Raw genomic sequence first — 26,843 nt, 5'->3', positions numbered from 1 at the left:
ACTGTGATCTGTGAACTGATCTGGGGGGTCTCTAACAATGTATTGACGCCCGCCGCCGTTTGCAGAAGGCAGTATGAATAGGGTTGCCACCTTTTCTTCAAGTCAAACCCGAACACTTTAGCGTTTTTTTTTTATAGTATAAACTATACATATATTTTGCTATTAAATAACATTTCTAATCATATGAAGATAATAACAAGAGTCCCCCTTTACATCAGAGTCCGCAGAGTTCTCCTTTTACATCTGAACTCACAGAGTTCCCTTTCACTGTAAGGGGGAACTATGCAGATTCTGATGTAAGGGGAAACACTGTGGCCTCTGGTGTAAAGGGGAACTCTGATGTAAGGGATGCTCTGAGAACCCTGATTTCCCTTAGTGTACTTACTCAGATGCAGGTGAGAGAAGGGGGATACTTCAGTCACAGACAGGGATGGATGGTGAGCTCCCTCACCCCTTGGCACCTCTCATCCAGATGTATCTGAGGCTGCTGAACTTCAAATTTTCAGCCCCAACTTTCCTTTTCTGAGGCACAGCACTGGGGATTGGAGTGTGGGCAGACACAGAGGGGTATGGGGGGGGGGGGGGGGTGGGATCGAGTCCTCTCCCGTGTGTGTGTGTGTGTGTGTGTGTGTGTGTGTGTGTGTGTGTGTGTGTGTGTGTGTGTGTGTGTGTGGGGGGGGGGGGGGGGGGGGTGGTTTGTTAGTGCTGGCTTTTGGCAGTGTAAAATAGTGTAACAGACACTCTAAACTTAGACAACTGCAGCCAGCAACCCTGCTGGGAAGTCATAGTCCAGTCTAAATAAAATGTCTGGGTTTCAGGCAGTCTGAAAACAGGACACATGACTGCAAACCCGAACTGTCCGGGTGAATCCTGGACAGGTGCTGTAGTGTCATATTTTGCTCCCCATCGTAGAATGCTCCGGAAGGGACATTGCGGCCAGAAATTTTGCATTGCACATGTGTTCCAAACACTTGCGCCATGCATTCCAAAGGATTTGTGACAATGCAGACCACTGAAACCGTCAGATGTCACGGAAGTGAGGGGAGGTAATCCCCTCCCCGATCCATGGCTCTCTCTCTCCGCCGCTCTCCACTCTGTCTAAAGTTAACTTCACGATTACCTCCCCTAACTTTCATGACATTATCTGACGGTTTCACTGAACTGCATTGTTGCAAATCCTGTGGAGCGCATGGTGCAAGTGTTTGGAACGCATCACGCAGTGCGGAATTTCTGTCCGCAACATCACTTCCTGAGCATTCTACAATGGGGAGCAAAATATTACACTACAGTGGCAAACCTAAGTGTAAAGTTCCTTCCTGTAGAGGTGCGATGCGGGAAATGGCTCTGTATTCGTGCTGGTTCACGTATCGCACTAGTCTGAACCTAGGCGTGGCAGGGTGTGTGTACAATACCTACCTATTTTTATTATTAGGTGTCCCTCCTTCAGTTGGGAGGCATGTACAGCGTTTCATAACCGCGCAAACACCAGTTAAAGTAGCGCAGTGCTAAATAGCAATAAAATTTCCTGATTATAAAAGGTCAAGTGGTTAATAAAAGCTGTAATATAAATCCTGAAAATGAATTTTGAAATGACATCAAGGCTCATATGAAACCCGGGTGATTTGATGACTTCTATTCACATTCTTTATACTCAATATGTTTCTGTTAAATGTATCGATTTCTGCCCATGTTGAATGCCCTGCTTATTATTGGGGGACGACACAACTCTCTCCTCCCCCGCCATCTAGTCTTGTCCTACATTATGCAGACTTATGTACCACGTTGCAGGACGGCGCTAGAGGCTCGGTGACGTCATTAACCTGCGCGGGGTTACCTGAAAGGCCTCTATTTTCACTCATTGCTTCCGGTTCTACTGCAGAGTAATGGGGACGTGACAACAATCAGGGGGTGAGGAGAACACATAATTGTGAATGAATTGATTACAGACGGGACAGTCCTTAATGGTGTGCCGGGCATGTCCTGCTCGCTGTATCTGCCATCGCATGCTAGCAGTAGAATGTACATATAGGTCTGTATAGTGAGAGGGACAGCACAGGGGGATTGATGCAGCCAGACAGCAGTGCAGAGTTCGGTGCAAGGCTCAGAAAAGCTTATAACTTGAAAAGGAGTGACCACGAGTGTAATAAAGCAGATTCCAGTAAGTATTTTCATGTTAAGTGTGATATAAAGTCTATTCATTTCCACTAAAGCTGCAATACAGGTAATGGCCCCCCAGTCCCTCAGCTCTCCGGGTGTTGCTGCTAGTGCTTGCTCTTATCCATGCACCATTGACATTAGCTTGATTGCTCACCGATCTCCTGAAATGGGGGGGGGGGGATCCCTGATGATCTGGGGTCTGCTACACACGTATCTAACAAAAGGCACGGGGGGGGGCGCTGTCTGGGATTCACCTGGACAGTTTGGGTTTGGAATCATGCGTTTGGGTTTCAGACCGCCTGCAACCCGGACACATTATTCAGACCAGACTATGGCTTCCCAGCAGGGTTGCCAGCTGCAGTTGTGTAAGCCAAGAGTGTCTGTTACACACTCTTTCACAATGCTCAAATCTAGCATTAACAATTACTCCCCACACAGACGGGAGAGGAGAGAGGACTTGATCTGCTCCTCTTCCTCCCACCCCTACCCCTCTGTATCTGCCCACACTTCAACCCCCGGCGCTGTGCCTCAGAAACGGAAAGTGGGGGGCCAGAAATTTGAAGTCCAGCCTCAGCTACATCTGGATGAGAAGTGCTGACTGCCAAGGGCTGAGTGAGCTCACCATCCATCCATCTATCTGTGCCTGAAGTGACCCCCCTTCTTGCTCCTGCCTCTGAGTGAGTACACTAAGGTAAATCAGGGTTCTCAGAGCACAACCTTGCATTGGAGTTCACCTTTTCACCTTAGAGGCCACAGTGTTCCCCCTTACATCAGAGTCCTCTCCGTACATCAGACTTCTCGCTGTTCCCCCTTAGATCAAGGTTCCCAGAGCATCCCTTATGTCAGAGTTCTCCCTTACATTAGTCTGTACAGCCCCCCCCCCCCCCCCCCTTACAGTGCTAGGGAACTCCGTGAGTTCAGATGTAAAAGAGGAATTCTGATGTAAAGGGGGACTCCTGTGATTAACTTCATTTGATTAGAAATGTTATTTAATTGCAAAATATATGTATAGTTTATACTTTAAAAAAAAGATTGCTGTGCACTGCTAAAGTGTTTGGGTTTGACTTGAAGAAAAGGTGGCAACCCTATGCCCCATCCTCCCTCTGTATGCCAAAAACACCAGCCAGGAGGGTCAGTGATGTCCCCTTTATAGGACACCTTGTATAGCAAAAATCTTGTATTTTTCTTATCTTCAATGACTTACCTGTCCCTCTGAAAATGCAAGTTGCTTGGCTGGTATATTGATGCACAGCACAAGTCAGATGTCTTTACCTCTAATGATGACTATCCTAGGTTTAGATCACTGCTGATTTACTGTACAAATCCTAGCTTCATTGATGGCAGCTGAGCGTTCTGGTTCTTATACAGCAAAGGGATCCTGTCACTCACCCTCCATTTTGTCTCCCTTCATCTATTTACAGAATGTCTTGTGTTCTGTTCACAGAATACAAGAAGTTCAGTAAATCAGATATTCTGTAAATTGTGTTCTGCTTGCAAAATACAAGGTGTTCTGTGACTTGATAAAGGGAGAGGAAAGGAAGAGTGAACGACCAGACCGAAGGAGACTATCGCTGTAAGAGTGTTGGAAGTCACAGCCATGGTGCTGGAGGAAGAGTGCTGGCTGTGTAGTGTCTGGCATGAAAGACACTAGAAGTGTAATGAGCAGCGATCTGGACATGCGATAACGGATTTGACTTGTGCTGTGTACAAAAACATTCCTGGAGTTCTACTTTAAAGTGTGTATGTAGCAAAAAAGTTAAACCCCTGTCATTTTATTTCTCTTGAGTTTGATTGGGAAAATTTCCCTTCACTTCAGGGTAATTCCATTCCTAGATGGTGTACAAATAGAGCAGGTACCCATCCCAAAACGGGGACCAGCAAAGACGTGCAGCGCGACTTGCGCATGCGCAGTAGGGAACCAGGCAGTGAAGCCGTAACGCTTCACTTCCCGATTCCCTGACAGAGGATGGTGGCGGGAGCAGCTGAGGGACGAGCGATTTGCTCATCATCCGCTGTCAACATCGCTGGACCCTGGGACAGGTAAGTGTCCATTTATTAAAAGTCAGCAGCTGCAGCTCCTCTTTAAGGCAACTATCTATGTCTGAAGGTGGACAGTGCAGCCTATTTAAAGGGGAAGTTTAACCAAAAGCTTTCTAACACTAAATCTACTTTTCAGCCACATTCTAAAACAAATCTAGCTAGCCCTGTAATGAAAAAATATCTTTCCGAAGCCAATCCGATCTCCAGCGGCGGATGCTGTGTGCAGAGAACCGACAACAACTGGGAAGTTATGTCGCTCGTAGAGTTACTATGGTTCTTTGTTGCCGGCTCCCTCTCCTGCACACTTCCACACACTGAGGCCCACTACTGACACCGGACTGGAGAGACTGCAGAATAGGTAAGTACGTTTCTTCTTTACGGGGCTAGATAGATTAGGTTTAGAGTAAGGTAGGTTCTGCTTTAAGTTCACCTTTTACAAAAAATAATAAATGCATTTTTTTTCAGATTACGTTTTTTTATTTATCGTCTTTGTTGTAAATAAGGGCATGCCATTTCAGGCTCCTGCAATCTTTCTCTCCAGCTTTCAGTCCATTCCTCTTTACAAGTTGGAGGGAGTTTGAATGAACTACAAGCATGCAGATTAGCATGCTTGCTGCTGCCCATTCAATCTTCAAGTTCATCTGCTACAGTAGATACATAGTTTTCTCATTCACATATTTCTGTTGTTTTCAGCCTATGGCTCCCTGAGTGCAGGGAGACGATCCCCCACCCACTATCACAGCGAGGGGGGGGGGGAGATTCTGCTGAACATGTTACACCCTAAATACAAATGTAACATGTTCAGAAAGGTGAACTTATCCGTTAACACTCAGCGATGAGCAGCGCTGGTCCTTCTGTGGCTAGGTTGCTTACCTAGCACCCAGGGGCATGGCTGGAGGTGCAGTGGTATAATCTGGAGGGAAGTGCAGGTAAGTATATGTTATATTTTAATTTTTAACGTATTGCTCCCGTACAGCTAATTTTATTATAATTTATATCCAAGTAAATAGCTGAGTCAAGGTTTTGCTAGCTGTATTGTCATTTTCTTTCTCATTGTTAGGTGCCCCAGCTGTTCTCTCTTCAACATGAGACTGAAGCTCAGGAATATTTTCCTTGTGTATTTTGTGGTGTCCAGTGCTGGTCTTCTGTATGCTCTTCTACAACTTGGTGAGTTACAATGCAGTAGGTTGTAGAAGTAAATTATTCTGTGTCTTTGGACAGAGTGGTCTTATGCCTATTCGTTAAATCATTGTTCCCAAGTAGACCTCTCCTCACTTGGACTCTACCATATATTAAATTGACAAAAATTGAACCAATAGACTCACAATGGACTTTACAGGCACCACAACACAGTCATCTAAAAGTATGTATTTTCATTGTTTATACAAAAGAGTAAGGATTAAAAGGACAAACAAAGTGAAGTTAAAAAATTCCTAGCATCGATTGCTAGTACAACTACCACATAGACATCACCATTCATAGGCTGAACTGTGACTTGACAAAAGGTTTTTACTGATGTGGTCATCAATATTGCAAGAGGCCTGGTATAGATTGATGTGCAGGGTAGAATAACTTGGAGCTCTACATGTTTCGAGCTGGCGTGCTTCTTCAGGAGCTTGTAGTAAAGCCTGGCTGTACCGATGCACAGATGCTGGAGAGATTGCCACGTGTATTGCCGTCCTGGTGTCTGACTATGGGCCCTATTATGTGGCAGCCCGAATGTGATCTATGAGGGCTGAGGTTATTATACATTTGTATCTGAGGGCCCCAGTTCATCCTCTGAGGCTCACCTAGCTACTCCTCCCTGCAAATGTTCTTATTGGTCACCATTGTGCTGTTTTACTAGTGTTTTGCTTACGTTTGTGGATTTCCCCAGCATTGAACTCCTCCTGGTACACAGTGTATTCTGCATTTTTTTTTTTTTTTTTTTTTTTAAATGCCCTGATAACTCTTGGCAGTTGATTACTATTGACTACAGTATTTGCTACAAGCTCCTGAACAAGCGTGCAAGCATAAAACATGTAGAGCTCCAAGTTATTCTACCCTCCACCTATGCCAGGCGTATCGCAGTGTTGATGACCACACCTGTACAAACCTATACTACCCCTTGATGCTATGAATTTTTAACATCACTTTGTTTTTTTGTCCTTTTAATCCTTACTCTTTTGTATAAACTATAAAAATACATACTTTTAGATGACTTTGTGTTTTGTGGTGCCTATAAAGTCCATTTTGAGTCTATTGGTTCAGTTTTGCCTATAATTTAGGATGTGGCACCCTTTTATATTAGCATCCACAGTACCACCCTCTGGAGATGCTTTCTTTTCTCATATATTAAATTTAATCTAAAATCCAAAAGCCATAAAAAAAAAAAATAGAGATATATTAGAGGAAAACAGACAAAACCACCAAAAAAAACCCCACAAGGCCCTTCTTGCTTATAAACACGATGAACGCTATAATACTTCTTACAGAATACCTAGGCATAGTAACACCCATGTAGTTTCATGTTAATATTCTTTATGATTTCCTGCCTTGTGTCTTCGTAGGGACAGCTCAGACAATAAATATCTAATTTCGTTGCTGAATATTGAAAGCTTACCAGTCCTTGGATGTGTGTTTTTTTTTTTTTTTTGTATTGTTTTTTTTCTGTGAACTTAGAATCTGGTGGTGTGGAATGACCCTGTATGTACTCTATTCTTGTTTGCAGGGCAGCAATGTGACTGTACACACCCTGCTAATGATGTCTTAAGAAAGGAACGGCCGCACCACCGTGGCAAAGAGAACTTGCCTTATATATATGTAGTAACACCAACTTATGCAAGGTATGTAGTAATCGTATCAAATCTTTAAAATTCCTGAGGGCCCACCTTCTTTTGGTTGGATGCAACACTTAACCACTAGAGATCCGCGCTATAGCCGAATGACGGCTACAGCGTGGACCTGCTTTGCCGGGACTATGTCTATTGACGTTGTCCCGTGCACGAGCGGCCTGCGTGCCCCCTGAGGGGCGTGCTCTGTGATTGCCGAGTCTATGAGACTCGCCTGATCACGGATCCGAGCAAGGGGTCCATCCCGACCTCTTACCACGTGATCAGCTGTCAGCCAATGACAGCTGATCATGTGACAAAACAGAGCCGGTAATCGGCTATTTTTCCTCCTCGCACTGACAGCGTGAGGAGAGAAAAAAAAAGCCGATCACCGGCGGCCGTGATCGAAACATCAGTCCCGATCACGGCCAACTTATCAGTGCCCACCTGCCCCCTGCCAGTACCAGCCAGTTATTAATAAAAGTGCCACCTATCAGTGCCCACAATCTGCCTCAACAACAGTGCTGCACCTCAGTGCCACATATCTGTGCCACCCATCTTTGCCACCTTATCTGTGCCTATTAGTGCCCACCAGTGCAACCTATCAGTGCCACCTCATCAGCGCATTTCAATGAAGGAGAAAAATGACCTGTTTGCAAAATTTTATAACAAACTATTAGACATGATTTTTTTTTTTTGATTTTTGCATCTTTTTTTGTTTAGCAAAAAATAAAACTCCCAGCTGTAATTAAATAACACCAAAAGAAAGCTCTATTTGTGGGAAAAAAATATATAAAAATTTCATTTGAGTACAGTGTTGTATGGCCGCGCAATTGTCATTCAAAGTGCATCAGCGCTGAAAGCTGAAAATTAGTCTGGGCAGGAGGGGGGTTTAAGTGCCCAGTAAGCAAGTGGTTAAAGAACTCCGAAAAAAAAAATTGCAAAAAAAATACACTGCATGGGTTAAAGGAGTTGTAAAGGGTTTTTCCTTTTTTTGTCTTTAAATAATGTTATACTTCCCTCTTCTTTGCAAGGGTTTTCTCTTCTGTGCAAGGGCGCCAATCCTCCTCTTCTGGAGTCCCCCAGTGGCGCTCCTGGCTCCTCCTCTTCTTGAGTGCCCCCGCAGGGACCCACCTTCCCTGGGGGCACTCGTGCGGGCGCGCTCCCAAGTTCTGCTGCTATATATTGACGCACACAGCAGGGCTTGGCTCCACCCACCATCTCCCGCATCACTAGCTTTAATTTATAGCAGTGGGAGCCCAATGGCTCCCACTGCTATCATGCTATCCAATGAGGACCCGAGACAGTGGCTAGAGCTGCTCTGCTCGTCCCTGCCACTGGAACGATCAGGTTCAGGCAGTAAAAGGTGGGGCTCTAAGCGGCTGCGGCACTACAAAAGCATTTTCACCTTAATGCACTGGAAGCCCATTTCAGATGTTCACTGAAATGGGCTTAACTTCAGACGGGCCTGTACATGTGCTTTCTTGAGCAGGGGGACCTTGCGGGTGCTGCAAGTTTTCTTCATGGTGCAGTGTGTTACCAATTTGTTTTCTTGATGACTATGGTCCCCGCTGCCTTAAAGTTGTTGTAAACCCTTACAACACACTTTGACCTACAGGTAAGCCTAGATCAGGGGTCTCAAACTGGCGGCCCTCCAGCTGTTGCGAAACTACAAGTCCCATGAGGCTTTGCAAGGCTGACCGTTACAAGCATGACTCCCTCAGGCAGAGGCATGATGGGACTTGTAGTTTCGCAACAGCTGGAGGGCCACCAGTTTGAGACGCCTGGCCTAAATTAAGGCTTACCTGTAGGTCCAAGAAATATCTCCTAAACCTGCACGGTTTAGGACATATTTGCCGAAAGACAGGCACCGCTGTCTACCTTTGCAGGGAATGAAGAGGAAGTAAACTCATCAGTCTTTACTTCCTCTTTAAGATCATTGACACGATCTCCTGTGTAGTTCTGGGCTGATTCCTCACCGTTCTAATGATCGTTGAAACTCCACGAGGTGAGATCTTGCATTGACCCCCAGACCGAGGGAGATTGACAGTTCGTTTTTTTGTTTCTTCCATTTGCGAATAATCGCACCGTTGCCCTCTTACCAAGCTGCTTGGCGATGGTCTTATAGCCCATTCCAGCCTTGTGTAAGTCTACAATATTGTCCCTGACATCCTTGGACAGCTCTTTGGTTTTGGCCATAGTGGAGAAATTGGAATCTGATTGCTTCTGTGGACAAGTGTCTTTTTATACAGGTAACAACCTGAGATTAGGAGCACTCCCTTTAAGAGTGCTCCTAATCTCAGCTTGTTACCTGCATAGAAGACACCCGGGAGCCAGAAATCTTGCTGATTGATAGGGGATATACTACTTATTTCAATAATTGAAATGCAAATCAATTTGTCTTTTTTTTTTTATGTTTTTCTGGATAGTTTTTGTTCTGTTTCTCACTGTTAAAATAAACCTACCATTAAAATTATAGACGGATCATTTCTTTGTCAGTGGGCAAACGTACAAAATCAGCGGGGAATCAAATACTTCCCCCCCATCCCCCCCATGTCATTTAGTATTATAGCTATAGCACCCTTTCTCCTCATATAGCCTATCTTGGAGTCAAGAGAGATGAGAGCCATTTTAGGCAAGAAGTCCTATTATTTTGCATTTATAGCATCTCTTTCTGTCCTGACACATTTCACGGCAAAAGGAGTATTGACAATCGCTGCAATTTTACCTTATAAAGCGATGTACTGTTAATGTCTGGCTTTTTGTGCCTTTTTTTTTTCTTCTTCTGTTTCTCATGATTTAATGGACATGCTCACATAGAAAAATTGTCACATCTTCTATCTTGCCTTGTTCTCAGGCCCCATCAGCGAGCTGAGCTCATCCGTCTATCTCAGACATTACTTCTAGTACCCGCCCTGCACTGGATTCTAGTGGAGGATTCTGTGGAACGTACGGCGGCAGTGGCTGAGCTCCTGGCACAGAGTGACTTGCAATACACACACTTGAATGTTCAGACTCCACCAGCAATGAAAATGAAAGACTCCGATCCAAACTGGCTCAAACCACGTGGGGTGGAGCAGCGAAATGAAGCCATACGCTGGCTTCGTGAACACCGATCCCCTGGCCATGGAGTTGTATACTTTGCAGATGATGACAACACATACAGTGTGAAAATCTTTCAGGAGGTGAGAAGTGTAACCATATTTTACTGATCCTGGAGGTCAGCAAAAACTGAGATTGAAGTTAACCGGTCATGACTGAAATATAGTAGCTGTTATTACTAAATCTTTAGACCCATTTCACACTGACGTGCTGCCAAAGATGCTTCCTTTATATTTGATGTTGGTTACAGTTATTTTTTATTTTTATTTTTTTACCTTCATGCATTAAGATAAACAATCTTCTTTGTGCTGCTCCCCCAAAGCCATTCCCTAATACTCACCTGAGCCCCCTCTCGATCCAGCCATTCGAATGGGAACCTCGGCTGTTCCCAGGTCTCTCTCCTATCCTATAGAACCGAAGTCCAAGTGGGCAGCCTAAAGTTGCATAGCAGCCTATTGATTCAGGGACAGCTTTAGTAGGGAAGCAGAAGTGGCCTCCAAGATATGCAAGAAAAAACAAATGCAGGGGTGCCTGCATTTGGATTTTGTTTCTCAATCTCCTCATTGGCTGAGCCATGGTTGTGTGTCTTATGGATGCTTAAAGCAGGGCTCGGGAGTGAGCACTCACCAGTGCCACCATGACAAGCAGCTTGCTGTTGGGGGCTCTGGTCAAAGGGGGGGAGCCTGGAGCACTGACGGGGGGGGGGGGGGGGGGGGACCTGAGAAGAAGGGGATTGGGTCTGCTCTGTGTAAAACCACTGCAAAGAGCAGGTAAGTATAATATGTTTATTATTATTTTAAAACCCAAACCTTTGAAATCACTTTAAAGTAACTGATGAAAGTATTTTTCCTAAGTTAAGTCAGCGTCCCTCGCTGGTCCCCTTCTGGTTGCAGGGACCAGTAATCCAGCAATGCTAATGTGCCTGCACCGGTCAGTCCCCTCTTGCCGACTCACTGCTGAGACTCCTCTTCTGGATTCTCGGAGAACCCCACCACTAAATGGCCAATCTGAAGTGTACATGTCACTCAGGAATTGGTATGGACACTTGCAGAAGGGCACAGCCTCCTGTACAAAAGAGGGAAGGGCTACCAGATCATGTGACCATGGTTTTAGGTGAGTGAAAAGGGTATTTATGTAGGCTTTTTGTCTATGCCAGCAATTAGGAGATTGGTTGTAGGGTGGCTGGCAGACTGGAGAGTAGCTTCAATTTAGAACCAAGCCAAAACACATCTAGTTTTGCATTGTGGAAAGCTTAGAACCTTTTTTTTATTGCTGTCTGTGTCCGTTGGGTAAATGATTTCACTTTCTGTCTTTAGGATATAACGGGGTGTGAGAGGTGATCCTAACCGCAGCATTATTCCTGAGAGTGAATAGAAGTTGCTGGCATACAATTATCAGCCTCATTTAGTCGAGGGGGTTGGGCACAGACAAAAAAATTAATGGTTACTGTATTGTGAGAAAAAGTGTTAATTGCTATATATATTAACTAGATTTGGTTATTTCAAACTTGCTATATATGGTTAACTCATGATAAATTCTATACTATTTTATTTTAGATGCGTCATACCCAGAAAGTGTCTGTCTGGCCTGTTGGGCTAGTTGGAGGTCTGAAATATGAAGCACCACTTGTTGATAATGGTAAAGTAGTTGGCTTCCACACTGCCTGGAAGACACACAGGCCTTTCCCTATTGACATGGCAGGATTTGCAGTATCCCTGTCGTTACTCCTAACCTATCCCAAAGCAAAATTTGACCCTGATGCCGAGAGAGGTTTTCTGGAGAGCAGTTTACTGGGACAACTTGTAACCGTGAGAGAACTGGAGCCACGAGCGGATAATTGCACTAAGGTTTGTGTGCACGCACCAGCATAAACACATACAAGCTACAATAATTAACAGTATTAAATAGCAGGTAGTGTGGATTGTTCATCTCACTAAGTCCCAGTTCACATATATGCGATGCGGGAACCAGCACGATTCCAGCGTGGGTTCCCGCATCACATGTCACCTGCTGGTGGTTCACACTGCCCTATGCGAACTGCTGCGGGTGTCAATACAAAGTTAATGACACCCCCAGATCAGATCGCAGTGCGAGCTGTCAAATGGTGCAGGAATCAGATCACATAAGTGTGAACACCCATGCTGTCCGATTCCAGTGCGGGCCAAAAAAAAGGGTCCTGCACCATTTTGGTACAAATGCGATGCAAATTCAGCCATACGATCAGTATGGCTGAATTTGGATTGCACAGACATATCACATGTGATCTGCACAACAGTGCGGTGCAAATCGCATGCGATGTCTTGCATCGCACCAGTGTGAACCCAGCCTCAAACAGCTGTTTAATATATTGGTAGAATATTGGTACATTAACAATAAGATTATGCCTGCTTGCTATTATCCTTCATATCCTACAGCAGCCAGATGGATAAAATTTGAAACGCTGCTATCACGTGTTGGTTCAGCCCGATACCTTTTGATCAGAATGGAGAAGATCAATCCACTCTTGTTTTTTGTTCTGAAGATCTGGGCACTTTCCTTACCTTTTTTGTCAAATTCTAGGTTTTTATGTTCAAAGATCATGATTTACATACTCAATTCCTACCAGTTGTTACTGCTCCCACTAACAGGCAGGAGGCAGCCGAGCTGGGGTGCCTCCTCTGCGGTTTTCCCCTACTGTCTATGCTTAAATTTGTTACTTGAGCTAAAGCTTTAACCTTGCTACCACTTATTATCCCATTTACAATATCAGGGGTGGACAAAGTTGCCCTTGTGCAAGAAAAAAAATTGCCCCCTTCCATTTTTATACTGTCCAAGCACAAATGCTTATTTGCTAGATAGATCTGTGTTGCCAACTGGGGTCAGACGGTGAACCTTCTCTCCACTTCTAATCTAGATGTCAAAAGTAAATGGTAGAAGCATTTTGCATGCCTGTATTTGTTTTTTTTTTTTTCCACAAAATTGTCATATTATCAGGTTATTTCTCACACACAGCATATGCATACCACAAATTACACCCCAAAACACATTCTGCTATTACTCCCGAGTACAGCGATACCACATGTGTGAGACTTTTACACAGTGTGGCCACATACAGAGGCCCAACATGCAGGGAGCGCTATCAGGCGTTCTGGAGCACCCAGGACAATTCTGATATTTATCTCCTACATGTAAAAATCATCATTTATTTGCTGGAAACTTACATAGAACCCCAAAACAATATATATGTTATTTTTAGCAAAGAGCCTAGAGAATACAATGGCGGTTGTTGCAACTTTTTATCTCGCACGGTATTTGTGCAGCAATTTTTGGAACGCGTTTTTTTGGGGAAAAAAAACTGTTTTGTGCTTTAAAACAAAAGAGTAAAGTTAGCCCAATGTTTTTGCATAACGTGAAAGATGAAGTTACGCCGAGTAAATAGATACCCAACATGTCACCCTTCAAAATTGCACACGCTCGTGGAATGGTGCCAAACTTCGCTACTTAAAAATCCCCATAGGTGACGCTTTAAATATTTTTTACTGGTTACGTGTTTTGAGTTAGAGGAGGTCTAGGGCCAAAATTATTGCTCTAGCTCTACCAATTGCAGCGATACCTCACATGTGTGCTTTGAACACCGTTTTCATATGTGGGTGGGACTTAAGTATGCGTTTGCTTCTGCATGCGAGCACATGGGGACAGGGGCGCTTTAAAATTATAATTTTTTTTTTTTATTGTTCATTTTACTTTATTTTAGTTTGACACTTTTTTTCCCCAAAAATACATTTTTTGATCACTTTTATTCCTATTACAAGGAATGTAAACATCCCTTGTAATAGGAATATGGCATGACAGGTCCTCTTTACAGTGAGATATGGTGTCAATAAGACCCCACATCTCACCACTAGGCTGGGAAGCCTGAAATAAAAAAAAAAAAAAAAAAAAAAAAAAACGATCCGGCTTCTATCGTAGCGGTGAGTCAGTAGAAGCACCGGGGGGGGGCTTATTTTTTTTTTATTTTTTTTTGTTTTGTCTTGATCCGTGATGCACAGGGTCTGGCAGTCACGGATGTGCTTGAGTGAGCGTGGTTTAAGTATAGGTAAAACTTACTTACTTTTTTTTTTTTTTTTGGATAGAGTGAAGAGGGATTAGAACAACTGTCAGGTTTTTATTGCTGTCTGTGTTCCCGTTGGGGAGATTCCTCCCTCTATTTTTCCTGTTATTATCATCGAAAGTAAACGAAAACCCCCAAATTTTGGGTTATCCCCAGAAAAGTAGTGGAGGGCAAATCTTCCAATGAGGACACTAGTCCTGGTGACCTGGGGTTCCCCAAGGAATTCCCTTAATTTGCAGGGATTTCCTCTCACTTCCTGTTTGGCTATGGGACAAGAAATGAAGGGAAATCTCTGCAATATGACACAGATGGTGAAAAAAATAAGTGACAGGGGTTATAACCCTTCCTTGCTCTATCCAAAATGGAAAAAAAAAAAAAAATGAAAACTGTTTCATACTTACCGTAATTTTCTTTTCCTGGTGCCTATCCATGGCAGCATACCTGTGACAAGCTCCACCTTGGCTCCTCCTTCAGGACCAGTGAATATTATAAAAGAAAAGGATTAGTGCACTCCCAGCATTCTACGTATTATAGCATACAGAGGGTGGGATTGTATGCTGCCATGGATGGGCACCAGGAAAGGAAAATTACGGTAAGTATGACATATTTCTGTTTTCCAGGTGCTTCCATGGCAGCATACATGTGACAAATAATTAGCTGAAATGGATGGGATCATGCATAGTAAAATATTTATTTGAAAAATAATTTAAAATGGGCAAATGCTTGCCTGATGGCATGTCTGCCAGTTTCTACAGTTTAGAAAGCTGCTGGGTCTACTCTATAGATTGTTCTGATGGATACGTTTGCTCTGGCCATCCCAAGAAGCAGAAAACAACTGGGTGGCATACAGACCAACTGAAGAGAGGGTTCCAGTCCCCTATCCCTTTACACCTTCTTAACCAACTTGATTATCCATGAAACTATTGTACTAGAGCAGGGATCTGTAAACTATGGCTCCCCAGCTGCTGCAGAACCACATGTCCCATTAGGTATTGTAAAGCTCTGATATTCACAGACATGACTAGGTATGATGGATACTGCAGTTCTGGAATGGCCGGAGGGCCCCAGATGATGATGCTTTGCCTCTGTCTTTTTTGTAGTATTACAAATAGGTTAGATGAAAATAATATCGTCTTTGTGAAGAAGATAAAAATTGGATCTGAAAAGATTGGAAAAAACTGCGCTATGATAAAAATATTATACTAATCGTCCACAATGGAACTTTGATCAGCTGCGGCTTGACTGTATTACATAATTACAGAAAAAAGACACATGAAAAATTAAGTAAGCGCGCTAAATCATAAACCCACATAAAATTCAATGAAGTAAAAAACATTAGACAAAATTTCAATAATAATGTGCAAAATTAGGCCTATTACCCCCAGTCCTAAAGAATAAGGCTCATAGGATAATTGATCACAGTGAACAACGAAAAAAGAAGAAAAAACAAAATAGTGAACACCCAATGTTTTCGATCTGAAAAGATTGGCAGGGCCCAAGGCTCAGAGAGAGTAGAAGAAGAGGAGAACTTGAGGATGAATCCATGTACCGTTCTAAGTTCCACTCTATCAGAGTACAAAAAATGACATTATTGTCTTCTGATCCCAGAGCCTGAAGTTCTGATGCTCCTCAGCCCGATGCCAAAACCACAAAGAAAAAGTTTCCAAGTGAGATTCCACAAGGATGCTAAATCAGTTGGGGCATAAGGCTATTTGTATAAGGGCTCCAGAGTGATCCCAAGTGGGAAAGATATATATATTTTTTAATGTGTGGGCTTATCTTCTTGACTGTCTTGAAGAATTGGATTATTAAAGGCTCTTCGGCACATCTCTTGTTGTTGCAGCAGAGGGTGCCACCAGCTGTACCTTAACTTGCTTAATCCTAATCCGAAATGAAGGAGTTGGGAGGAAGAGGGTACATCAGGATTGAAGTTTTGCCGTTCGCGAAAGATCTAAATTTATTTATCTATTTGTCTATCCAAATCAGAACTGATTTGTCCTTGATCCGAGAGAATAAATGCTGTCGATCCAAGATAAGCCGCCAGGTATTCCAGGATATTTGCGATGATGTCTGCCGCATCTCTCTCGAACCAACATCTGGCTGCAATGTGCCTCCTAGCCTATTGCATTGGCGTCTGTGGTGACTGTGGTCCAGAAGACATGCCTTAATGGATGTGGCTTTACAGGCATCTCCCTCTGTCCACTAGTGCAGACCCCTGTGCATCAAACTTGTTTGATATATGGACTGGGATAGACTCCTCCATTTCTTCAGGAATTTTAGCTAAAAGGGGCCTGAGGTATCCATGGGACCATCTGGATACAAAAAGACAAAAATCCCTATTAAGTTTAGTTAGCTCAAGGCTGTTATGTAGGACCATGTCCTCACTATCCTTACTTTCTGAATGATGGTCCACACTTTCTAAGATGGCGGGGACATTGTCCCTTTTGCGGTGTTGAATAAGGCGCCTAAACTGGAGAAATGATGACTTGTTTGATATACCATCCAACTGTATCTTGGTAGTCTAGGCCACAGCATCCACCTGTGTTCCACCAGCTGGGCTGGATCTTTTTATAAAAGAGCAAATTTGTCTGGTTAGTGATAAGAACTGAGACCCAATTCTCATAAAAAAAACTTGGATAGTGATCTGAGCCCTTGAGAAGGCTCTGAGGAAAGTGCAGGGCCCGAAGGGGAGACTCTGGAATTGTAGATGGGCCTGGTTGACCAAAAATCTCCAGATTCTTCTGTAACAATTGTAGTATGGGTGCATGCAAGTAAGCATCCCTGAATCCCCAGGTACATCTAATTCTGCAGTTCTGGGGAATCAAGTCTGACTTTCCTCCTGTGATGCAGGAAATGGCCATGTGTAACCCTTCTGCAAAAAAAGGGTATTTATACTAATTTTGTTTTGACAGTGTCAGCTGCCTGTAGTCCTGACCACAATACCCATATGGCTTTCACAAGTAGTGACATTGATCTTGCGAAGTAACAAATTGTATGCATCGTCGTCTCACCAGTGAAGTCTGCTGAGAGCCATCATTCGTCCAATGACTTGACTATATTTCACCTGGGAACATTTTGATGAATCCCTGTTTTCATGTTTTTGGTCCATGCCCACAGGGCCTTGGATACAGCTAAGGCAATTGCTGACTTTCAGGCATTTACCTGCCATTTGGTAAGCTCCTTTAAGTTGGGGTCTAATCATTTGTCTAAAGGATCCTCAGTTGAGGCCGAATTATCGATTGGTGAGATGAAATTCTTTGTTATGCGAACCACTGCCATGTCTACCTGCGGTGGGCCGTCTGGCATTGCAGAATCTTATTCCGACCGTGGATAACATTTTCCTAGGCAATTGAGAGGAAAAAACATTATTATTATTTTATTTATTTTTCTTTTCCTCTTCAACAATGCCTCTGATATCATCGATCAGAGTAAGCCTATGTTTCCACTATTGCTATCTGAAAGTCACAGGATTTTGCCATGATTTTGATGCAACTTGAAACAATGTCTGTGTATTCTTGAGGTCTATGGACCTCAAGTTGCATCAAAGTGGGACCAAAGTAGTGCAGGGACTACTCTGAAGTTGCTGTGACTTGAAATGGCACAGATTAACGGTACTCATTGGAAATCATGGGGTATGACTTGTCATGCGACTTTGCAGTCCCAAGTCGCAAGATAAGTCGCACTAGTGGAAATCGAGCCGAAAGAAGGAAACCTGCTTCTTTCGAAATAGGAAGCACATCTTTTTACTACTCAGATGTAGTGTCGGCTTTCTCCCTGCCAATAGCTGGCTTTACAGCCTGGACATAGGGCTGAACTAAGAAGAAGTTGAAGTCCGAAGGCCAAGCTTTTCTGAGGTATCCTCAGATGGCACCCCCACCCCCCCACCCCCATCATCCAGATGTCTAGGAGGGCTACTTGCTGCATGGCAAGAGCATTCTCTCAAGGATGGGCCAGAGTTAACTTTTCTGGAGTAGATTGAGACATTAATGCTTGCACCTAGTCTGCTGCAGTCAATTAAAGCTGCTTGGACAAAGAGCCTCAGCTGCGCTCAGCATTGAGATTATCATACTACACCATCGGAGCCCCCTTTCCTCTTTTTTCATCTTATATGCTGACTACTGACCATTATGGCGAGCTGAATATGGGAGAAAATAAGGAGGATTGGTTTTGACATCAGTTTATCTTCAACGCTGTATGGCTTTTGGGTGTTTTGTACATCCTGAATCACACTGGACGGAGATCGATTTAATTTTTCACCACTTGAACTTGTATATGATATTTATTTTTTGGGCTGCACATTTTTATTCAGATATTCACTGGGACTTGTGTATTTTTTATTATTAATTTTTTATTGGAATTTTTATTATATTTATTCTGAGTGCTTTTCACAGCTACGAGTATTGCACATGTTTGGTTAATTAAGTGTTTATTTCACTTATGAGATTATATTCTCTCTTTGCACTATTGATGAATATTGCACCTATATTGTAAGGTTGGTTATTGCACATTGGCTTATATTGCACATCATTTATATTGGTATAGTTTTATAATGTTTTTAGCTAGGTAGTGCCACATAATAACTGTAATCATATCTGACATATATCTACAGTGTATGCATATATCTGAGCCAGTACAGAAGGTTCCTGCTTCTCAGTGTTTTCTCTCTCTTAGGCTCGGTTCACATATATGTAAATTTGGATGCGTTTTCAATTGCATTCAAGTCACATAACATGTGAATCGGACCGTCTTTCAGTGGAACCGATTTCACACGTCCGGGGTGGCCACGGTTCATTTTTGAAAAGGATCCTGTGTGATATTATTATTTTTAAATTTTTTATTTTATTTTTTTGGGTCCAGTTTCGGTGCAAATTCAAGTAGAAATTTGCGCCTGAACCTAACTGCACAGGACTGCAAACCACAGCATTAGACGTGTGAACCCAGCCTAAGTCAAGCTGAATTTTGTAAGCATCTAGTTTGAGATTGCAGTTCTGAAGGTGATAAGGGCATACAAAAGTGGCAGCATATAGGCTTTATCCACCCCATTAAGGTGTGAGTTTGTAATGCTGCATATTAGGACCTCATCATCTCACTAAGCAGTATAATCTGTAAGCTTGTATATTATGACTGTGTCATTCATACTCTCCCAGGTGGACTCTCTGTAAGGCTGCCTATGAAAAGCCCATAAATCCTGCAGGAAGTCTTATAAACGCACACCGCTTTTGGTTTGAATGCAGGTTGGGCGAGCAGAGATAAAAACAATAAAATGTTCCTGTAAGATTATTGATCTTATTCAGTACACAGTACAAGGTACTAAGTGCAGTGTAAGGTAACATACAGTATCTCCAAAATAAACAAGGGGGGTAACTAATGCGTGCAACCTCACTAAGGTAGATGTAGGGAAGCTGCAAACATAAAAGTGATCTTGCACAGTAAAATAAAATTAATTCAATTGGTATGTGGTGCTACCCACCCTGGGGAGATCCCAAATAAATAATCAATTAAAAATAGGTATAAATAAAACTGGAATATATATATATATATAACTCGATCTTCTAAATAATAATAAATAAACAAATATATAAGAATATAAAGCAGCAGCGCCTAGAGGCGATTCAGTTCGCATTGTGCGCTATACAAGTATTTCATTCATTCAGTGCAAAATAGCCTGTAAACGTATGTTCAATATACAATAGATGTGCAATATTCCTAATAATGACCACTGCACTTTAATATTGTGTTTGCACTTTACTTACTGAATATTTATGCCCTGAAAATTTACTGTATATTTATGTACTTTATGGTTTAGACTGAAGGATCATTATTAGGAATATTGCACATTTGTTGTATATTGCACATAAGTTTACAGTATCTCCAGCTAGCACTGGCCACTTGAGTGTAGCAGTTTGTAACTTACACTTTGCGATTTTCATTGTTTAATAATTAATCTATAACTGTAATTGCCTGTATATTTACATCTAATAGAGGAGGTTGCAAATGCGCAACTTTCTGTTTACCAGATCAAAGGGGCAAGGGGCCATCTATTATCTGGGGATATATAAAAAAAAAAATATTTCGCACTGAATATACCCCCTGCCTCACCTCCTATGGCAAAGCTTAAAATCAGTCATTGCCCTCATCAATGTGAGTGCTGCAGCAGCTGGCTTTTATGTACCTATAAACGTGGAAGTGAAATGGGTCAGTTTGTTTTGGGTAAGGAAAGGGATGGCACTCCGGATGACATCCAAAAAAATAGTATTCCTTTATTGAAAAGACATGTAACATGCTGAAAAAACCGCCTACGCGTTTTGGACATTTAGTCCTTAGTCCTTTGATTTAGAGTGATGAGGACAGTGGCTGTATTTATTTCTTTGGTTTCTTTGCAATAAAGTTCAAAATGACAGTATGCCATAGCAGCCCTGATTTCCAGCTCTCTGAAAATTTACAGCCGTCAACTCCTTCTATCTGCGGTCGTAGAAACAAGAGATTTGCACGTTCCATGAGCAATGGATCACAACGACCAGGAAGCTGGCATTTTTAGAAGATCAGCAGTGGCAACCTACATATTTATCTCAACTCAGGATTCCTTTACTAGCCAAAGGCTTGAGTGTATGTGATATAAATATAGAGTTCCCTTCCTGAAATTTCAGGCCTCATACACCCTGGACGTTTTTGCCACCTCTCTGATGCCTTTCCTCCTGGCAGCAGTGTTTTGGCAGAAAAGACGCTTTATAAATGCATGTAATGTGTTCAGGCACATCAAGCCCTTGGGCGTTAATTTAATTGGCCAGAATAATAATTTGTTCTGGCCATCAAAATGAATTGACATTCAAGCGGCAATTGCACCTAGCGTTAATGAGTGTTTACACGTCAAGCTTTTTTTTCTCAAAACTCTGCTGCTTCTGGGTGTGCTGGCATTGTTTGTTTGTTTTTGTTTTTTACCTGCAGGGGCATTTAGAGACAAACAAAAACCTATCAGATACCTCTAAGAGTAGCATCAAAAATGTCCAGTGTGTACGAGGCCTCCAAAGACAAAGGCTCCATTCACACCTGAGTGATCCGAATCTCAACAATTCTGCCTGCGATTTGAAATTGCAGGACGCTTGTGCGATGCCAATACTTCTTCATGGCACCCCAATTGCGGTGCGATTTTGCTGCAATAAATCACAACGTGTGATGATTGTCACTCAAAAAAGAGCCGGAACTTCTTCTGAGTGGCGGCATCGCGTGTTGCGATTTGCCGCAGTTGCAGCGCAATTTATTGCATGACAATTGCGGAAAAATCCGGGTGCCATTAAGAAGCAACGGCATCGCACAAGCGTCCCACAATTTGCCGTGATTTCAAATCATGGGCAGGATTGCAGTGATTTTCACCCGCAATTCGGATTGCTTAGCTGTGAACGGAGCCAAAGATATACATGGGGAGAGGGAGGTCGTTTAGTGCGTGATCTCAGTGCATCAATTAGTTCCATACAGCATTTGCTTTTGGTGGATAATGCAGGAGTTGCTAGCATTAGCTCCAATAGGATAAGTCTGGGATTTTAGGGATTTAGGTATGGGTGATGCCCGGGAGGTAAATTTCAAGTGTTAGAGCTAAGGTTAGGCTGTAGAGAGTTTAGGGTGAGATTAAATATTAGGTCTATGGTGTCCAGTCATTTGTTTATTAAAAGTCAGCCGCTACAAAGTGTAGCGACTGACTTTTAATAAACAGCCACTTACATGTCCAACGATCCAGCGGTGTACTCGCCGCAGCAGTTTTCTTCCCGTGTCCTCCCACGGCGATGTCGGCATCTCTATGGGCACCTGGTTGTGACAGCTTGCGGCTTCACAGCAAGGGTGCCCACTGCGCGAGCGGCGCTGTGGTCTTTGACTGGCCCCCAAGTCTTCTTGGACCTGTCATACATCCCAGAAGACTTCGGGAGGGAGAGCGTCTGCTTCTGATCGCCTAGGCAACCACAACAGAAGTGGGAGCAGGTACATGTCAAATTCGGGTATCTGCTCCCTCCCTCCTCCCCAAAAGTTCAGTTTCACAAACAGGAGGTGGGGAGGAAGCCTTAAAGCAGTAGTTACACTTTTGGGTGGAACTCCGCTTTAAGTGTTTGGAGGTTATTTCTTTCTTTTTAGGAGTTAAGTGTTTGATGGGAGGTTGAAATAAAAAAAAAAAAAAAAAAAAAAAAAAAATCCCCAGAGCTATGGGATGGCCCACTTTGGGTCCGCCTGAAAAACTGACAGGTGAACCTGGTTGGTTAGTCAGTGTGAAAGGGGCCTTAAGAGTGGAACCGGTAGTTACATAGTAAGGTTGAATAAAGACACCAGTCCATCCTGAGTGAGTGTCTACAATTGTCCCTAACCCTGTACATTGCACACTCACATCGGTCCCTAACATCTAGGAGCCCACAATCCAAGGTCCCCATTCCTATACTAGGGCCAATTTTGGACAGAAATCAATTAACCTATCAGCATGTCTTTGGGTTGCGGGAGGAAACCGGAGTACCCGGAGAAAACCCACGCAGGCACAGGGAGAACATGCAAACTCCAGGCAGGTAGTGTCGTGGTTGGGATTCAAACCAGTGACCCTTTTTACTGCTAGGCGAGAGTGCTAACCACCACACCACTGTGCTGCTGTAGTCTCTAAGCTTGAAGAAGGAAAATAGGGTGGAGCAGGGAAGTGTCTTGCCATCCTTTAGGTTATGGGCTGTGTTTTTATATTGATGCACACAGTGTAGAGAGACACCACTCTAGTCCCTGAATGGAAGGGTGGCTCCATAGGATGCTGCTGGAGAAAGGTGCCACCCTGAAACTGGAAACATTGGGCAGCGGTCATGGCACCAGCTTACACTGGAACATACTCGAGGATTAAAAGAGAAAGAAGCTGTATATTCAGTAAGTGATTAAAGTGTATGTGAACCCTCGCCTTGTAAAACAACCTATTCAGTTTAAAAGAGAGATTAAAAACATTTCTGTATAAATATGATCAAAAATAAATACTTTTTTCCTCCCTTTTTTATAAGTAATCGCATACTGTAATTTATGTTCTCGGCTGCATAAGGGGCCTGGAGAGGTGGGGGTGGAGAAACAGCAGTACGCCGATGTTCCCAGTGAATGGGAAACTGACTACTGAGATGGATGTGCTCTTATGCCTAGTGTGGTTAGTTTGAAATGGGGAAGCAGGTAGACTGGCAGGAATGCCAGGGATTTCACACAAAGAAGGCAATACAAAAAGAACAGGATAAACATAAGTTCATGGTGCAACAGACATAAAGCATGAATATGAAATGTTGGGGTAATATATTCTTTAAAGAGGAAGTAAACCCTGATGAGTTTACTTCCTCTTTTATTCCCTGCAAAGGCAAAGCATAATGGACTACTATGCATCGCATAGTAGTCCATTATGTGTCACTTACCTGACACAGGAGCCAGCGAAGTCGCCGCTGTCCCCTGTAGTCCGCCGCATCCATCTTCTTGGTGGAGTCTCGCAGCTCCGCCGCTGTCATTCGACGAAGCCGCGATGACGTCACTCCCGCGCATGCGCACGGGAGCCGACACGCGCGGCAGTTCCGTCGTTGAAAATGCCGCGCTCAGTGCGCCTGCGCGCCGCTGTCTACGGCGCAAGCGCCGTAGACAGCGGTGCCTGTTTTCGGGCAAATATCTCCTAAACCATATAGGTTTAGGAGATATTTCTTGGACCTACAGGTAAGCCTTAATCTAGGCTTACCTGTAGGTAAAAGTGGTTTGTAAGGGTTTACAACCACTTTAAATCAGCTGCTGAAATCACCAAAAAACAAAACAAATCATTAGCCTACCCATAAACCCACATGGAGCTTCCGATCAGGTCTGCTGGAAAAATGTACAGGTGGACCTGATCAGAAAGCCCATGTGAAAGGTTAGAGTCAGCCTAAGTGTTTAGGTTATATTTAGTGGTCATAGTATAGGAAAGGGGGGAGGATTTGTTTTTATTTTTTTTCCCTTCCTTTCTTCCAGCACTGAAATATCTGTGCTAAATCTAGTGGCTCTGAATAATCTGTGCCAAAAATCATTAGTTGTGTGCTTAAACACTATATGGTTAATATCAAAGGGAATAGTTTTCAAACTTCCAAAATGAGTTTGATATGAACACCCTTGTAAAACAAGGAGAGCAGAGATGAGCAAGTACGAGTCAGCATTCACAATGGATTGTCCTGGTTCACAATCAAGCAGTTTGGGAATGCCAGTTTAGACCCTTTCACATTACCGCAACTTCAAAGTTGCGTGATTTTGCTGCAATTTCAGGGAATGCCTGTGTAAACTTGAGGTCTATGGACCTCCACTCACATCAAAGTCGGACCAGAGTAGTACAGAGAGGACTTGAAGTCACACAGATATGAATGGTGCTCATTGGAAATCATGGGGTACGACTTGTCATGTGACTTTGCAGTCCTAAGTTGCAGAAAAAGTCTCACAAGTGTGAAAGGGGCCTTAATGAACTGGTAAAACTGGCACCGCTGGTAAAAAGTTCACTGGTACATCTCATTTTATCATTGCAGAGGAATGATTCCCAATAGGGAAGACTTCTATAAAAATTGTTAGCACACCTTTAACACCACTTTAGCTAGAATGCGTTTTATTTCCTACAAGTTCATTTTTTAGAGCATTAAAATAGTTTCCCCTTCATCACTAGCTTGTTCATGTTGAAAAGTGAAATAGAGCTGTATAGTTAAAAATGTGAAAACATGCCAGCGATCAATAAGGAAATGAATAGGAATTGAATAGAACAATAAATCCATCTGTTTCTGTAGGAGTGGTATAGAGGTGTGCATCTGACAACACCCCTTGTGATGTGCCTAGCACCTGTCTTACTCCTTTTATCATTTTACTGACATATGGCTCTCCCACGCAGGTCTGGGTGTGGCATACAAGGACAGAAAAGCCAAAGCTCAAGCAGGAAGATTTGCTGGAAAAACAAGGGAGGGGCTCCAACCCCAAAATACTGGTGTGATGTACGACCATGTTTGATACATTTTCGTTTATAATTGTGATATATGTTTGTCCTCCAACTCCAGACATCAGCTGCTATTTTCAGATGTATAATATATATTTATACATGCATGCACATCAAAATCACCAGTGTCCACTTTGCTTAAATGTTTTTCTGGAGTGCTTGAGGTTCTTCTGCAGATAGAAGCTGTAGAAGGAAATGCTTGTAAGTGTCAATTTTCATTTTTTATTTTGTTTATTGAAAAAAAGTGCTGCTGTTACACAATTCACAGCGGTGTTGCCATCCACTTGGCTTTCAAGAGCTTCCTATAGATTTTGAAAGAGCCAAGTAGTCCAAGCTGTTCAGTCTATGTCGTCTTTTAAGAAGGGGGTTTAAAAAAAAAAATAATAATAAAGAACCTGTCTTGAGAATAGTACGGGGCCACCACTACTGACCTTCTTTTGAAAATGCTGCTTGCTTAGGTGTATCTGACTTTAATCATTTTGAGTCATACAATAGAACATGGGTGCTCAACCTGTGGCCCGCCGTCTGTTGCAGAACCAAGTCCCATCAGGGGTAGGGAACCTCGGCTCTCCAGCTGTTTTGAAACTACAAATCCCATCATGCCTCTGCCTCTAGGAGTCATGCCTGTGATTGTTAGGGTCTTGCAATGTCTCATGGGACTTGTAGTTTCAAAACAGCTGGAGAGCCGAGGTTCCCTACCCCTACATGAGGGATTGCAAGGCAGGCTGGCCGGTACAAGCAGGACTCCCAAAGGCTGAGGCATGATGGGACTTGGAGTTCCACAACAGCTGGAGGGCCATACGTTGAGCATCCATGCAGTAGAACATGTCCAGTAAATGAGTGCCAGAATTCCTTTAGCTCTAGCTCTATACTTGTTCCAGATCTGTGACCCAGAAAATATTGAAACTTTGACATCACGTTTACAGCATTCTCAAAAGCAAAGATCAGCAATGGCAGCCTACATTATTTTCTAGTAGGTTTACTTTAAAACTACAGACGTTTGCTCAGTGCTTACATTGTGTGTAAGTCAGCAATTTTAACATGGATAATAAACTTTATTAACTTCGGATCTATTATGTTTTTATATTTATGTGAACATTTTGTGTTTGTACTAATGTATACGTTTTTTGTTTAAAGGGAATTGACAAAATGGGTGTGGTTTAATAAACTCAAGGGCACTTTTGGTCAGCAGACCCATTTTGGTACTGGTAATAGTATATACAGTGGTAGAGTATGTCTATTTTGCTTTTACTTTGTTTATTGCCAAAGGCCAAAAAAAAATAAGCAATGTCTATTTGATCGATTAAAATGTATAGCAGAAATGATCCCATTGGAATATAATGTTTGACAATGTAATCCAGCAACATGTAGTGATAATGTTACAGTAGTGTAGTCGCAATGACTTGTTAGAGTAGTGAGTCTCTGGGTAATGAGGATTCAGTATTCTACAAAGTACAGACTTATTTATAATTTAGTAGTCTATGTATACTTATGGCTGTCTGAAGGAGAATGGCTAGTAGTGGTTATTCACCTTCAACTGAACATCTTCTGTAATGCTGAAGATGTGTCCCAACTTATTCAAGCCATTTCTTCTGTTCTAATGAGTGTTCGGGACCTACCCCAGTATTTTATATCCACACACATTGCGCAATCACCCTAAAAAACGCGC

General features: G+C 42.9%; 1 protein-coding gene across 2 annotated transcripts; it reads left to right on the top strand.

Moving 5' to 3' along the window:
• Window positions 1–1,765: 1,765 nt before the first annotated feature.
• On the top strand, window positions 1,766–26,243 carry B3GAT3 (beta-1,3-glucuronyltransferase 3). Of its 2 annotated transcripts, none has more exons than XM_077455855.1 (6): window positions 1,766–1,908; window positions 5,258–5,364; window positions 6,908–7,022; window positions 9,865–10,192; window positions 11,666–11,956; window positions 25,073–26,243. In XM_077455855.1, exons 2-6 carry the CDS (start codon window positions 5,283–5,285, stop codon window positions 25,169–25,171), a joined length of 915 nt encoding a protein of 304 aa, XP_077311981.1. In that variant the 5' UTR covers window positions 1,766–1,908; window positions 5,258–5,282; the 3' UTR covers window positions 25,172–26,243. The 2 variants fall into 2 exon arrangements, with proteins under 2 accessions (XP_077311981.1, XP_077311980.1); XM_077455854.1 differs by having other exon boundaries at window positions 1,858–2,158.
• The last annotated feature ends 600 nt before the right edge of the window (window positions 26,244–26,843 follow it).

The sequence above is a fragment of the Lithobates pipiens genome, unplaced genomic scaffold (assembly GCF_037356315.1).
Source record: "Lithobates pipiens isolate NorthernLeopardFrog02 unplaced genomic scaffold, aLitPip1_a1.2 Scaffold_10, whole genome shotgun sequence".
Lineage (NCBI taxonomy): Eukaryota > Metazoa > Chordata > Amphibia > Anura > Ranidae > Lithobates > Lithobates pipiens.
Note: the sequence above shows the minus strand (reverse complement) of the source record. Positions and strands in the feature narration are given on the sequence as shown.